Source organism: Gossypium arboreum, chromosome 13 (assembly GCF_025698485.1).
Source record: "Gossypium arboreum isolate Shixiya-1 chromosome 13, ASM2569848v2, whole genome shotgun sequence".
In the NCBI taxonomy this organism is placed as follows: Eukaryota; Viridiplantae; Streptophyta; class Magnoliopsida; order Malvales; family Malvaceae; genus Gossypium; species Gossypium arboreum.
In genome coordinates, this window is record NC_069082.1 from 128,761,049 (window position 1) to 128,773,096 (window position 12,048).

The 12,048-nt window shown below is 30.8% G+C and overlaps 2 protein-coding genes across 2 annotated transcripts; both read right to left on the reverse strand.

Annotated features, from left to right (window-relative positions):
* Positions 1 to 2,072: 2,072 nt before the first annotated feature.
* On the reverse strand, positions 2,073 to 5,484 carry LOC108484465 (probable GTP-binding protein OBGM, mitochondrial). Its single transcript, XM_017788256.2, has 6 exons — positions 5,261 to 5,484; positions 4,758 to 4,888; positions 4,538 to 4,646; positions 3,570 to 3,652; positions 3,428 to 3,490; positions 2,073 to 3,326 (listed from the first exon to the last, which is right to left on the reverse strand). Exons 2-6 carry the CDS (start codon positions 4,884 to 4,886, stop codon positions 2,232 to 2,234), a joined length of 1,479 nt encoding a protein of 492 aa, XP_017643745.1. The 5' UTR covers positions 4,887 to 4,888; positions 5,261 to 5,484; the 3' UTR covers positions 2,073 to 2,231.
* Positions 5,485 to 8,829: 3,345 nt separating this feature from the next.
* Positions 8,830 to 11,885, reverse strand: LOC108484489 (uncharacterized). Its single transcript, XM_017788294.2, has 5 exons — positions 11,685 to 11,885; positions 11,435 to 11,583; positions 11,293 to 11,341; positions 10,011 to 10,153; positions 8,830 to 9,144 (listed from the first exon to the last, which is right to left on the reverse strand). Exons 1-5 carry the CDS (start codon positions 11,731 to 11,733, stop codon positions 9,058 to 9,060), a joined length of 477 nt encoding a protein of 158 aa, XP_017643783.1. The 5' UTR covers positions 11,734 to 11,885; the 3' UTR covers positions 8,830 to 9,057.
* Positions 11,886 to 12,048: the final 163 nt, after the last annotated feature.

Sequence of the window (12,048 nt, forward strand, 5' to 3'; positions counted from 1 at the left end):
ATTTCAAGTAAGGGAGGGTGAATATCAACCGTACAAGTGGCATAATCTCGGTTGATTTGCGTCTTTGGAATTGTAAAGCTGCATCAGCTCTTTCCCTTGTTAGAAATTATTATAATTTTATCATTCAAAAAATTTATTTTTTATTTAATCAAAAGAATAAATAAATAAATTAAATTATCCTTTTTGAGAAAGTCAAATTTAAAAAAATTCTATATATTTTAAATATTTTTCATACATATTACATAAATATAAATATATCTAAATTACATGTAAAATATTTATATAAAATATTAAATTTAAAATTATTAATTACTATTTAACTTACATTAATATAAATTGAAACCAATCGAAACGCATCATTGTGATAAGTAATGATCGAAATTTACACCCGTTCGAAAATTAAAATTGAGCAATTTTTACTTTCTAAATTTTATGATTTAAATATAATTATTAATATCAAAATTTTTATTAATTTTATTTATGTAATATTTTAAAAATAAAAATAAAAAAATACTTTATCCTTTATGCCCATCAAAAACCAAGATTTGTTGTCTTAGTCGACTATTTTTTTAAATAATTTTGGGTCACAATCAATTGAGAAAGTGAGCCAATAGGTGAATAAATGTCATTTTCACACGTAAATTCATTTTTGCCATTAAAATTTTAAATTTAATCCAACAACTATGGTAACATCGAAACGAAATGATGGATTAGAATAATGATGAAAATATGAGGGGAAAAAAACAAAGTAAATTGATTAAATAAATAGATAAATAAAGTTGAGAGGAGATAGTGATAAAAAGGCATGAATCATGCAACCTTGGAAACATTCTCCTTTATTTTATTTGTAATTTGTAATTATAATATAATAGACACTATATTTTTGGGTTAAACTATGCAACCAACAACAATGAAAACGATTATTTACGTAGAAAATTTATTTGAAGAAGATAAAAGATTATAGATAAAAGAAATAACGATAAAAAAATTGAAAGAAGAGCACAAGATGAAAAACCAAACAAACCCGAAATCAAAATAATACAAAATTCTCCGAAAATTCCCACAAAACTATTGCTGGAAGTCCTATTTATAGGCTACAATTCGCGACTAATCTAATTATAATATCCTAGAGTTATTAGAGTTCGACTTGAAAAGGATTGCAGAGTTTAACTAGGAGAAGAAATTCGGTTTAGTGGAGAACACATCACCACGTCATGACGTCATTTTTTATGTCGTCGGGACGTCGACTCTTCCTCATCCTGACATCGGCTCTGTTTCATCCGAAATGCGAAACACGCTCCATAAATATATACACATATATTTTAATATATTAAAAATATAATCTTGTGATGTGAAATCAAATTTTAATAAATTAATATAAAATTATACATAACTTTTGTATTGAAGTTTTGCACTAAGAAATATATATATATTTACAAAATATTTAAATTGTCATTATTAGTCGATTAAATTTTAGCTCGATTGGCATAAAAATTATTACTAATACAGAAGGACATGAGTTCGAATGCATTGAAATATATTATTCTCCTATTTATAGGCAAATAGTTTCAAATATTATATCTAAAAGAGCGGATATTATCAAAACAAAACATATATTGAAATTGTTCAAAACATTATTATTATCATTAAGTTTTAATACCTAAATTACCCCAACTAATTTTTTATAATGCTTAAACTACCCTTATTTACTTCTTATGGGTCTACAAAGAGTTGGTTTTATTATATGTCGATTATTTTCATATAATATCTTTGGATGAATCTAAGAATTTGTTTGTTTTCTTCAAACTTATTTCTTTTATAGAAAAGCAATCATCGAAGATTAAACTATAATCATTTTATGAGTAGCAACTTTGTTAATGATGTTAACCCATAGCTCTCTGCCTTTTTATATAATTGTTAATGGTGTTTTGGTAGTTATATTTTTATAATAATTACTTCCGGTTTGCTCTAATAATCATAAATTATAAAGATAAATTAATACAATGATAATATTGTATTTTTATTATTTCTTAAGGTATCTACCGGAGCGAGGCAGTAACTAATCATCCGCATTCTGTAAGCCTATTAAGGAGATAAAACAATAAATTCGTGATATCAACACAATATGCTCTAACAATAATATTTTTTCATCAACGCATACATTTTTAAAAATAAAATTTAAAAAATCGACTAAAATAATTTCTAAAATATCATCCAAAGCAGGATTCTAATCAACACCTAATGTTTTCTATATTGAGTGAGCTTGAATTTTCATCACCATTGACAAGCAATTTAAGACCAGCTTTTACCTCTGATATTCCTTCCTCTAGAACTGCACATACACGATATATAGGAACACCTTCGACCCTTTTCTCGAGCTCTCGAAAGACGTCTTCAGCCCCGGTCTCATCGATTTTATTCGCCACGACCAATGATGGTCTATTCGAGAGACCTCCCTGATGGTGCTCGAGCTCCAAGACTAAATCTCTCAGTTGTTCCCATGGTGGAATTCCTTTCCTACCATCTAATGCGGCGGCCAAGTCTACAACGTATGCCAAAACCTTAGTACGTTCTATGTGGCGGAGGAAAGCATGTCCGAGTCCACGATTCTGGTGAGCACCCTTTATTAATCCTGGAATATCAGCCACCGTAATTGACAAGTCGTCAAAGTTCAAATTCCCTAAATTAGGCCTTAGAGTCGTGAACGCATAGTGGCCTATTGCAGGCTTAGCTCGAGAAATTGCCCCTAAAAGTGTACTTTTACCAGCATTGGGCATCCCCACAAGGCCTACATCAGCAATGCTCTTAAGTTCTAGGACAAGAACAGCTTCAGAACCTGGCAAACCAGTACGAAGGGAGGATCGATCATCATTTGATGCTTCATCCTCGATTGAATTATCCCTCGGGACTTCACCCTTTGTCATCTTAGGCTTCATCGTAACATTTGGATAACATACATTACCTAAACCACCTTCCCCTCCATATGCAACAATCATCCGCTGACCTTCTTCCGTTAATTCTGCCACATTATAACTGATTTCTTCCGTAGGTTCTGATTGAGGCCCGGTTGCTTGGTTCATGCCACTTGATTGGTCCACAGTTATTTCAGTACAAAACGATAAGTGACCAGCAACATGTGTCGATTTTACTTTCTCAGCCATACTTGTGTTCTTTGAGGAAGGTAGCTGGTCAACTTCAGACTGGTCCGTAGAGAGTGAACCAGGGAGTTCCCAAGGATCCAAATCGGCTGAAGAACAATGTTCAAGCATGGACGGTATTTCACCCTTTTTCAGGTGAATTACAGTACCAATAGGCACTTGGAGAATCTATCACACAATGAGTATCTCAAAATCCCATTTGATTCAATCAAACACAAGAGTGAATAACACGAAGTTCAAAGTAAAGAAAGGAGCTCCAAAGTATTAACCTTGTCTTCTCCTCGAGTTCCTATCTTGTTCTTCGAGGTTCCATGTCCACCTCTCCCTGCATTCTACAGAGAATCATAAGGTATCACACCGATCACGGTTGGGGAAATGTGCTGAACAAAGAAAAGAGAGAAGATAACATACGACATGATTTTGCAGGCCACTGAAGTCCCAAACTGCAGTGGAACATTCTAGGATCACATCACCACCTCTTCCACCATTCCCACCTACGTTTAAGCCCATCAAACATTAGAACCAGGGTAGTAACAAAATATTACCCTTTTTCCCTCCATAGATTTACCAAGTTCAAACACCCTTTATTGCCAACATAATATGAACTAAGAATCACCACAAAATTCCATGTATGTATGCATGACTAGTCATGTATAGTATGAACTTGCGTTTGTCCGACTTGTTATTTCAATTGAAGCACCCATGTCGGGTATAAGGGCATAGGAACATGATCTTTCAAAGACCACCAAATACATGAATTTTTTTAAAGAAAAATGGAACATACCCGTGTCCTAAATAGACTTACATCTGCCACTTATGCTCGGGTCCGATTAACAAAAAAGTACTAACATGCAACTATATGAAAGAATGGTTGCAATTAGAAGCTCCGACTCATCATTTCAATTGAAGTACTCATGTCAGATACAACACATATTCATGCAAAGGAACAAGAGTATAGGAATATGATCTTTCAAAGACCTCCAAATACATTATTTTTTTTTAAAGGAAAAATGGAACAAACCCGTGTTCTAAATAGGCTTATATTTGGCATTCAGACTCGAGTCCGATTAACAGAAAAAGTACTAGCATGTAACTAACTATATGAAAGAACGGTTGCAATTACTAGCTCCGACTCGTCGTTTCAAGTGAAGTATTCGTGTCTGATACGACACATATTCATGCAAGGGTATAAGGGTATAGGACATGATCTTTCAAAGACCTCCAAATACATTTTTTTTAATAGTAAAATGGAACAAAACCCGTGTTCTAAATAGGCTTATATCTAACATTCACACTCGAGCCTGATTAACAAAAAAGTACTAGCATGTAACTATATGAAAGAATGGTTACAGAGAAGGAAACATTGAGAGAAAACTGACCATCAGGTTTACCACGACGATCATGACGACTACGGCGAAAACTGGTGGAGCCATTACCACCATCACCTCCTTTGGCATAGAGATTAAACCTATCTCTCATTCTAGTCTCCTACGAAAAAAAAAAAAAAGGGCCCATACAACCCCAAATATCAAACACAAGTCATCATTATATAGTTCAAATCCATGAAAGTGAACAAATGAGACAAGATATACGAAAAACCTGTAAAGGGCTCTTCTTGTTAGGAACGTCCGAGTAAGAAAGAAAAGAGAAAACGTAGCATGGTGATTTCGAACATCTTCTTCTAATGGTTTGCAATTGCAACAGAGGCTTAGCTCGTGCAATCCACATTTCTGATCTCGATGAGTATATCACAAATTCATTATTTCAACTAAGAATAACAATACAAATACGAAATAGAAACCGTTATTAAGAGGTATATGTAGTTTCTTTTTCTTTTTTCTTTTTTCTTTTTTCATTCAAGCATTTTATCAAACAGTTCATTTTCGTAGTTCGACGTTTCGGGTCTCGATGACTTTCATACATTCATTACTTCAACTAACAATAACAATACGTACGCGAAATATTAAGCGTTAGTACGAGAAATATGTACTCATTTTTCCTTTTCCTTTTCATTCAAGCATTTTATCAAACAGTTGATGTTCGCAGTTTTGTCAAACAAATAAATAAATTATCTTAGTCGGCTTAAGGCTTAAACCATTTACCTTCAGTTTGGGAAGAAGAACTTTCCCGCCGTTCAATTCTCAGGCTGCCCAAAACCGTGGCTGGCGTGTAATGAAATGAAAAGATTTGCGATTACTGGCCCATTCGGTAAAAAGAAGGCGCTGATATTTGCCCCGTGTATTGCTAGGCTTGTTATCCTACATTCTTACTTTAACAAGGAATTAAAGGGTGGGCTTAACCGATAATGAGACCCAAAAAAAGAAAACACATATTTGTGCATAGGTTCTTACATTATATATTGGGTTAATTTCATCATAAGTCCAAAAGTAATGATCCAAATTCTAAATTAATCTAAAACTTCAAAACATTCAAACATTTAAATTCAATCAAATCTTTCAATTAGCCTAATTCTCAACTTGGGCATTAAATTCTAGCTTAGATATAACAAGAAACATATTTATGTATATATCTAATGCACGGACAACTTTATATTTAACAAGTCAATAGAATTATTTATTTTTTAAATACGTAAAATTCAAATAGCCTATACAATAGGTACAGACATGTTTAAAATTTGAATTTTTTTTTTTTAAATATGCACAATGTTATATTTGTTCAAGCATTTAATTCCTTAGATGATGACTTGACTAATAAAGATACCTAATTGATATAATAACGATATTTTGTAGTTAGGACCAACTTCAAATCAGTGCTAAATTCTAGAGACATCTAGTGTAACTAATGTGACCAATTGTTGACAGCCGGCATTATTATCGCACGTAATCAATGATCGTCAAATTGTCATTTGAAACTCGCTAGTCAAACTTAGAAAAAAGATTCAATAACTCAGTAACTTAAATAAAAAAAATTGAATAGTTAAGTGACTTAAACGAAAGTTTCTAATTAATTTAGTGACCTTTTATAACTTTTTGAAATTGAGTGGTCAAAACATAAAGTTACTAATAATTTTGTAACATTTGTATAGTTTACCTAAAATTTAAGAAAAATATATATTTACAAAACCAATGATGTCCAATGTTCAAAAATTACCATGAGTGATTTTTGTCTGATAAATCATTTGGTAAAATTAAAATAATTTTAATTATTTAATAAGAGCTATTTATTTTATGTTTAAGATTTTAATTTTTGTTTAGAATAAATTCAAATGTTTAAAAATTAAGGATAAAATATAGAATATAATTTTTAATAATTTAAAATCTATATTTATCAAAAATCTAATTATATTTCTTAATTAATTTTAAGTAATATATCAAACAAATTTTATAACTTAAATTTAGTAATTAAATTTTCAACACTTAATTTTTCAGTTTATCAAACAACACCAAAATTTATCGTGAATTTATTTTATTTTATAAATTTTATGGAAAATATAACAACATCATCGTTATATTATTTGTTACTTTCTTAAAAAAAAAATTCTTAATTGGGTCTATACTTAATTAACTCGTGGCACAACTCAATCAATAACTAAGACTTGAAAAAAATTCACTTACTCCTATAATTTGAAAATACTCACTTACGAAAAGTTTCAAAATGGTCATCCAACTATTCAATTTTGTCTTTTTTAGTCACCATCCGGCTAATGCAAAAAATGGAAACACCGAAAAATCCAAGATAATTGGGTGATCAAAGAAGACAAATTTGAATAGTTGACTTATCATTTTGTAGCATTTCATAGTTGGATGACCAAAAAAGCATAAAAAAAAAACCATAGTTGGGTGACTATTAATGTAGTTTACCTTAAATATTTTTTTAACATTAATCTCATTATAGGTTCTTATCATATCTGCTCTATTATTTGATACAATACCTAAAACTACCCATAGTACCTCCCCAACCCTTAATTAGGAGGATAATACGTTTCAGCATACTCAAAACCACATCCCCTGCACTGGCAACAATGTCGATGCCAATCAAGTTAAGACTCAACTAATACCTTAAATGAATTTAAATAAAAAAGGTCTTGTGAAATTCCGATTATGAGCTATCTATAACGTATATTAATGGCTTTATTGAATTAATGTCAATTATCAAACCAAATCTCAACTCACTTAGAAAATTACCAAATAATCAATCATTTTACTGAAATAAAAATATATTGAGAAATTTTTTTATCTGTGATATTTAACTTAATTATTTCAACCGAAACGTAATTTAATTTTTTATAAATATATTTCTTACATCATTATATTCATATAAGTCTAGCGTATAGATAAAATTTATAAATCCAATTGGAATGTACACAATTAGCAATTGGTAATATAATATAAGGAAATGGGCAAAACATATTATGAATTGAAATATAAAAAAAAAATCAAAAGCCAATAAGTCATAACCCAAAAATCGCACGTTACAAATTCCTATTAATTCGATTAAATTAATTATTTTTATAAAAAATTCAGCTGGCAATTAAAATATTAAATATTTTAAAATCCAGCTTATAATAATTTAGTTCGTTTAATAATTCAATTATTTGAACACACCTAATTAATTAAGAGTAGGAATTAGGATGATGCTTTGAGACTAAGCAACCTGATATACCTTTTTATGTCATGACCAAAAGAAAATACCTTACTTGTATCAAAAGATTAAAGTGACATGATTTGATAAAAAATAATTTAATGCTCTTTGGTCTCGATTTAGCCTAATTGGTCGGTTATGAATTTTGTAAGGCTTAATATATAGATTAAAATATATCATAAATCTAAAAATTAAGAATTTAATCTTTTTATTTTCATGAACATGTTAATATTGTTACGTTCTATTTGTTAAATTTGTTACTGTAATATTTTTAAAATAAAAAAAATGCTCTTTTCCTAACCATATAATTAAAAATGACTTTGTAAAGTATTAACAATTAAATTTAAATTTTAAAATTAAAAAATAAAACATTAAATTTCATGAAATAAAAATTCAGAGATTAAATTCCCAATTTTCAAAAGTTACACGGACTTGTGAAACTCAATTTTCTAGTGTGGTACTTGAGTTATTTTCTAATCCAATGTAATACATGTATTTAAATATATATATATATTTTAATACCCAAAATTAACTGTTGACTTTTTATTGTTCAGTTCAAATTTAATGTTAGCAATTAACTTCTTTCAAGTAAACTTTAAAACCGAACTAAATTAAATCCATTGACTGTATTTGACAAATTACACGAATTCACAATTAATATTATATTTATTCTATAAAAATTTGAACCTATTATCATTAACATTTAACTTTCAGTCCTAAAACATAAACGGAACATTAAAAATTAATGGCGACTTTGTATACTAAAATTTATAACTCTTATAAAAATAAATACCAGATTGAAACAAAAATAAAATATATACCGCTTTAGAAAAAATCAAACCAAGTATCAAATAATGTATTAAGCGTTTTATAACTAAAACAACCAACTTAACTAACTTCCTAAATGTATAATTTTAATTTCTTATAATATATAATATATAATTTTTCAGTCAAAATTCAAATACAACCCAAATCAGTTTAATCGACCGAACTAATCAATATTAAGTCGTATTTTATTTTTATTTTTTAACCGAACCGACCGATTACTCTCCACTACAAACACCAAAAATTATAAAAACAACTAAGGTCAAGTAAAACAGAAGATCAATAAAGGTCTATAAGACACTCAATTTTCTTACATTAGATTTGAGCAATGGTGATAAAACGGCGTCGTATATCACAAATTGATGGCCGAGTCAATAAGTTAATTCAAAGCCTTACGACAAGCAAGAGAAAGCACATTAGATAGTTTATTTACTTAATAACAGGACAATGTAAGTGATCAAACCAGCAACTGTCAATCCGAACTGATGCCGCCCATAAAAGTCCTTGGATCGGGACAGCTTCCCGTGAACTGAGCTTGGGAGAAATCGAAACCCGGGTTCTGCAAAAACAATAATAATAAATGTTTACCGTGATGTGCAAGCTATACATATAAATGTGAATGTGATTCCAAGTTGCTCGTTAAAATGAACAATTGTGGGATTGCGAGTTTCTAATGAAATGCATCTTTTACAGACATGCGAGCATGAATAGAAGATACCGATGGATGTCAAAACGTAAAACTCGAGACATTCCACAGTAAGCACATAAAACCGGCATTCTTATCAAGTCACATTTATAGAAGACATCTTATTCTAATCCACGAGCAAGCATTTTGGAAGAAACTTCCTTTATATGCGATCAATTTAGAGTTTAATTACGAGGTCATATCCCTAGGGGCAGTGCCAGTGGGGCAGACAGGGGCCTTGCCCCACAAAATAGTAGAAATACAATTAGATACCCTAAAAAAGGGTAAAATTGCATTCCCCCAATTTATAATTCAATTCTGGTCCCATTAAACTTTTTTGGCTTCACACCTACATGTCCCTATCCAATTCTGGTATATGATTATATCACCGATGTTTTACATCTCTGGTGTCTAGAGTCATTAGCATGGTTCTTACTCTCTCTCGCATGCTAAGCAACAAAAAACAGAAGAACCACAAAGTTAGCCCGTACAGGCATACGGCATTGAGACTTGAGCAGACTTCACAAGCTGCAGCTTCATGATATAGATACAATTTATGCATTGACATACACGGAAATATACGTCTTTTAACGGAGCTTAAGAATGGATGACTAAACACATTAAGTTTGGCGATAGCAATTAAAATGAGTTGATACTGTAACAATGGAATCATTCATATAGATCGTAAAACTGCAATCATTACATTAAGAGCAAATTTAAGAGGGAAACGCATGATTCACCTCTTCCTGGAACCTCTGAAGCATGAGCCGCTTCTGCTCGAGATCAGTGGCATACGGGTCCAGCTGACCCTGACCTAGTATCGGTGACGACCATGTCTGACCCTTGTCCCTCTTTTGCAAAGTTATGTGCATTATATCATCCTCTAAAACACATTCAAATAACCCCCACTTCAGCTCAAATCCAAAAACTTAAAAAGTTTTAAGTGCTAATTCATCGTTCTATATAATGAAGTCAACTGAAAATGATATAAATAAATATAGGGTTAATTGCACCAAAAGTCTCCAAATTATGACCTAGATTCTAATTAGTCTCAAACTTTAAAACGTTCCAATTGAGTCCTCAACGTATCGATATCAAATCAATCAAGTATTTCTGTCAACTTGGGCAATTAAATATTAGTTTGGATCTAAAACGGAACATATTTAGAACACGTGGATCAAATTTTAAATTCATTTTGTACCCATCACATAAATAACTTGGATCTAAGATATTAAAAATAGCTCCTAATTTAATGACAGTCTATTTTTAACACATATCCAGACCGTCTATGAAATACGTATACATGTTTTTTTTTTTTCTTTTCGAAGTTACAACTATATAAATAGTTTAGATAAGAATCAATCATTACAAGCACTAAACTGAATAACTTTACTCCAACTCACTCACTCAACTAAGTAGCATAATTTTCACAAGGTGGGACACGAACTTGGACACTCAAAATACCAAGGTCTTAACCTTTACCATTGGCAAGCACATGCATACTTAAAATTTTAACCATATGTTTGCTCCATGTTAGATTCAACCTGGCCTTTAATGCCCAAATTGCCGTTGGACTAATAGAAAGACCTCAAATATACTTGAAAACATCTAATTATCATTTTAAAACTTAGGCACTAATTTAAGAGTTGGATCATAGTTTATAATCATCTGGGGTAAAAGTACCATGAATGCCTCTGTACTAAGTGTCAAATTGTATTTTGCCCCTTTACTCAAAAAAATGAGCAAATTAGTCCTCATACATTAAATCAAAGAGTAAATCGGTCTTTTCTGATAAAAATTTCATCCATTTGTATAGGGACTAGTTTGCTCTTTGATCTAACTTATTTGCCCATTTTTTGAAGTTGAGCGAGCAAAATGCAATCCAACTTCTACTACAAGGGTTACCAATCATCTAATGGAAGTAATACTAAAATAAATAATACAAAAACGGATCCATTTCATCATTAAGCTCTCAAGTTCTTAAAGAATTCCCAAAAAAAAAAAAATTGAAACGATAAATACCTAGCGTCCAAAAAGATGAATCCGTCTTCACTGGGGAGAACAAATCATGCTAACATGAAAATGAAAAAAATCAGATAGTTTTAAAAAAAAAATCTCAAACTTCAACAAAATGATGAACAATTTAACTTTAAAATAAACTAACATTGAGATAAGGAGGGTTGCCTTTGATGCCAACTTCGACATGTTTGGACTGAATCTTACAGTAAAACTGTTTGGAGTGAACATTCGGCGGTAAGTTTATGTAAATATTCACCTCTTCCAAGGTTTGATCCCATTCAAATACCTTTTCACCTAAAAATTACAACAAAAAAAAAACGAAATTAAGCTTCCAAATCATGAAAACCTAAGAGAAGAACCATCGAAATATGAAGATAAAGGAAATATATGAATACCGTTGTGGAGAAAACTGTGTCGTTTTTCAGGAGCCAATTTCTCCGCCATTTTTGTAGGGTTTGGACCTTCTTTTTTGTCCCTATCTGTTCCTGAATGTTCCTTTTTCTTCTTCTCACGGTTTTTGCGAGAATTTTAAATTTTATACGCTAGATCATGTACTTTTAATTTCTACTTAAGGATAAACGTTTGAAGTAAATTAACTAAATCGATTTGTGAATGCATATGTTTTCACTTTTTCATCCTTCCTTTTTTTTTTGGTTAAAATATGATTAAGTGCTTATACTCTTTGAAAATTTAAAATTTAATCCCTAATTTTCATTTTAAATAATCTAATCTCTCTTTTATAAATTTAAAATATAACTT

What these genes read in the sequence shown, in the direction of transcription:
- LOC108484465 (XM_017788256.2), bottom strand. Translation starts at nt 4,886, where the DNA reads ATGTGGATTGCACGAGCTAAGCCTCTGTTGCAATTGCAAACCATTAGA. An exon ending in ACAAGAAGAGCCCTTTACAG is followed by an intron (nt 4,647 to 4,757) that starts GTTTTTCGTATA and finishes TTTTTTTCGTAG; the next exon opens with GAGACTAGAATGAGAGATAG. An exon ending in GTGGCCTGCAAAATCATGTC is followed by an intron (nt 3,491 to 3,569) that starts GTATGTTATCTT and finishes GATTCTCTGTAG; the next exon opens with AATGCAGGGAGAGGTGGACA.
- LOC108484489 (XM_017788294.2), bottom strand. Translation starts at nt 11,733, where the DNA reads ATGGCGGAGAAATTGGCTCCTGAAAAACGACACAGTTTTCTCCACAAC. An exon ending in GCAACCCTCCTTATCTCAAT is followed by an intron (nt 11,342 to 11,434) that starts GTTAGTTTATTT and finishes TTTTCATGTTAG; the next exon opens with CATGATTTGTTCTCCCCAGT. An exon ending in TTCATCTTTTTGGACGCTAG is followed by an intron (nt 10,154 to 11,292) that starts GTATTTATCGTT and finishes AATGTGTTTTAG; the next exon opens with AGGATGATATAATGCACATA.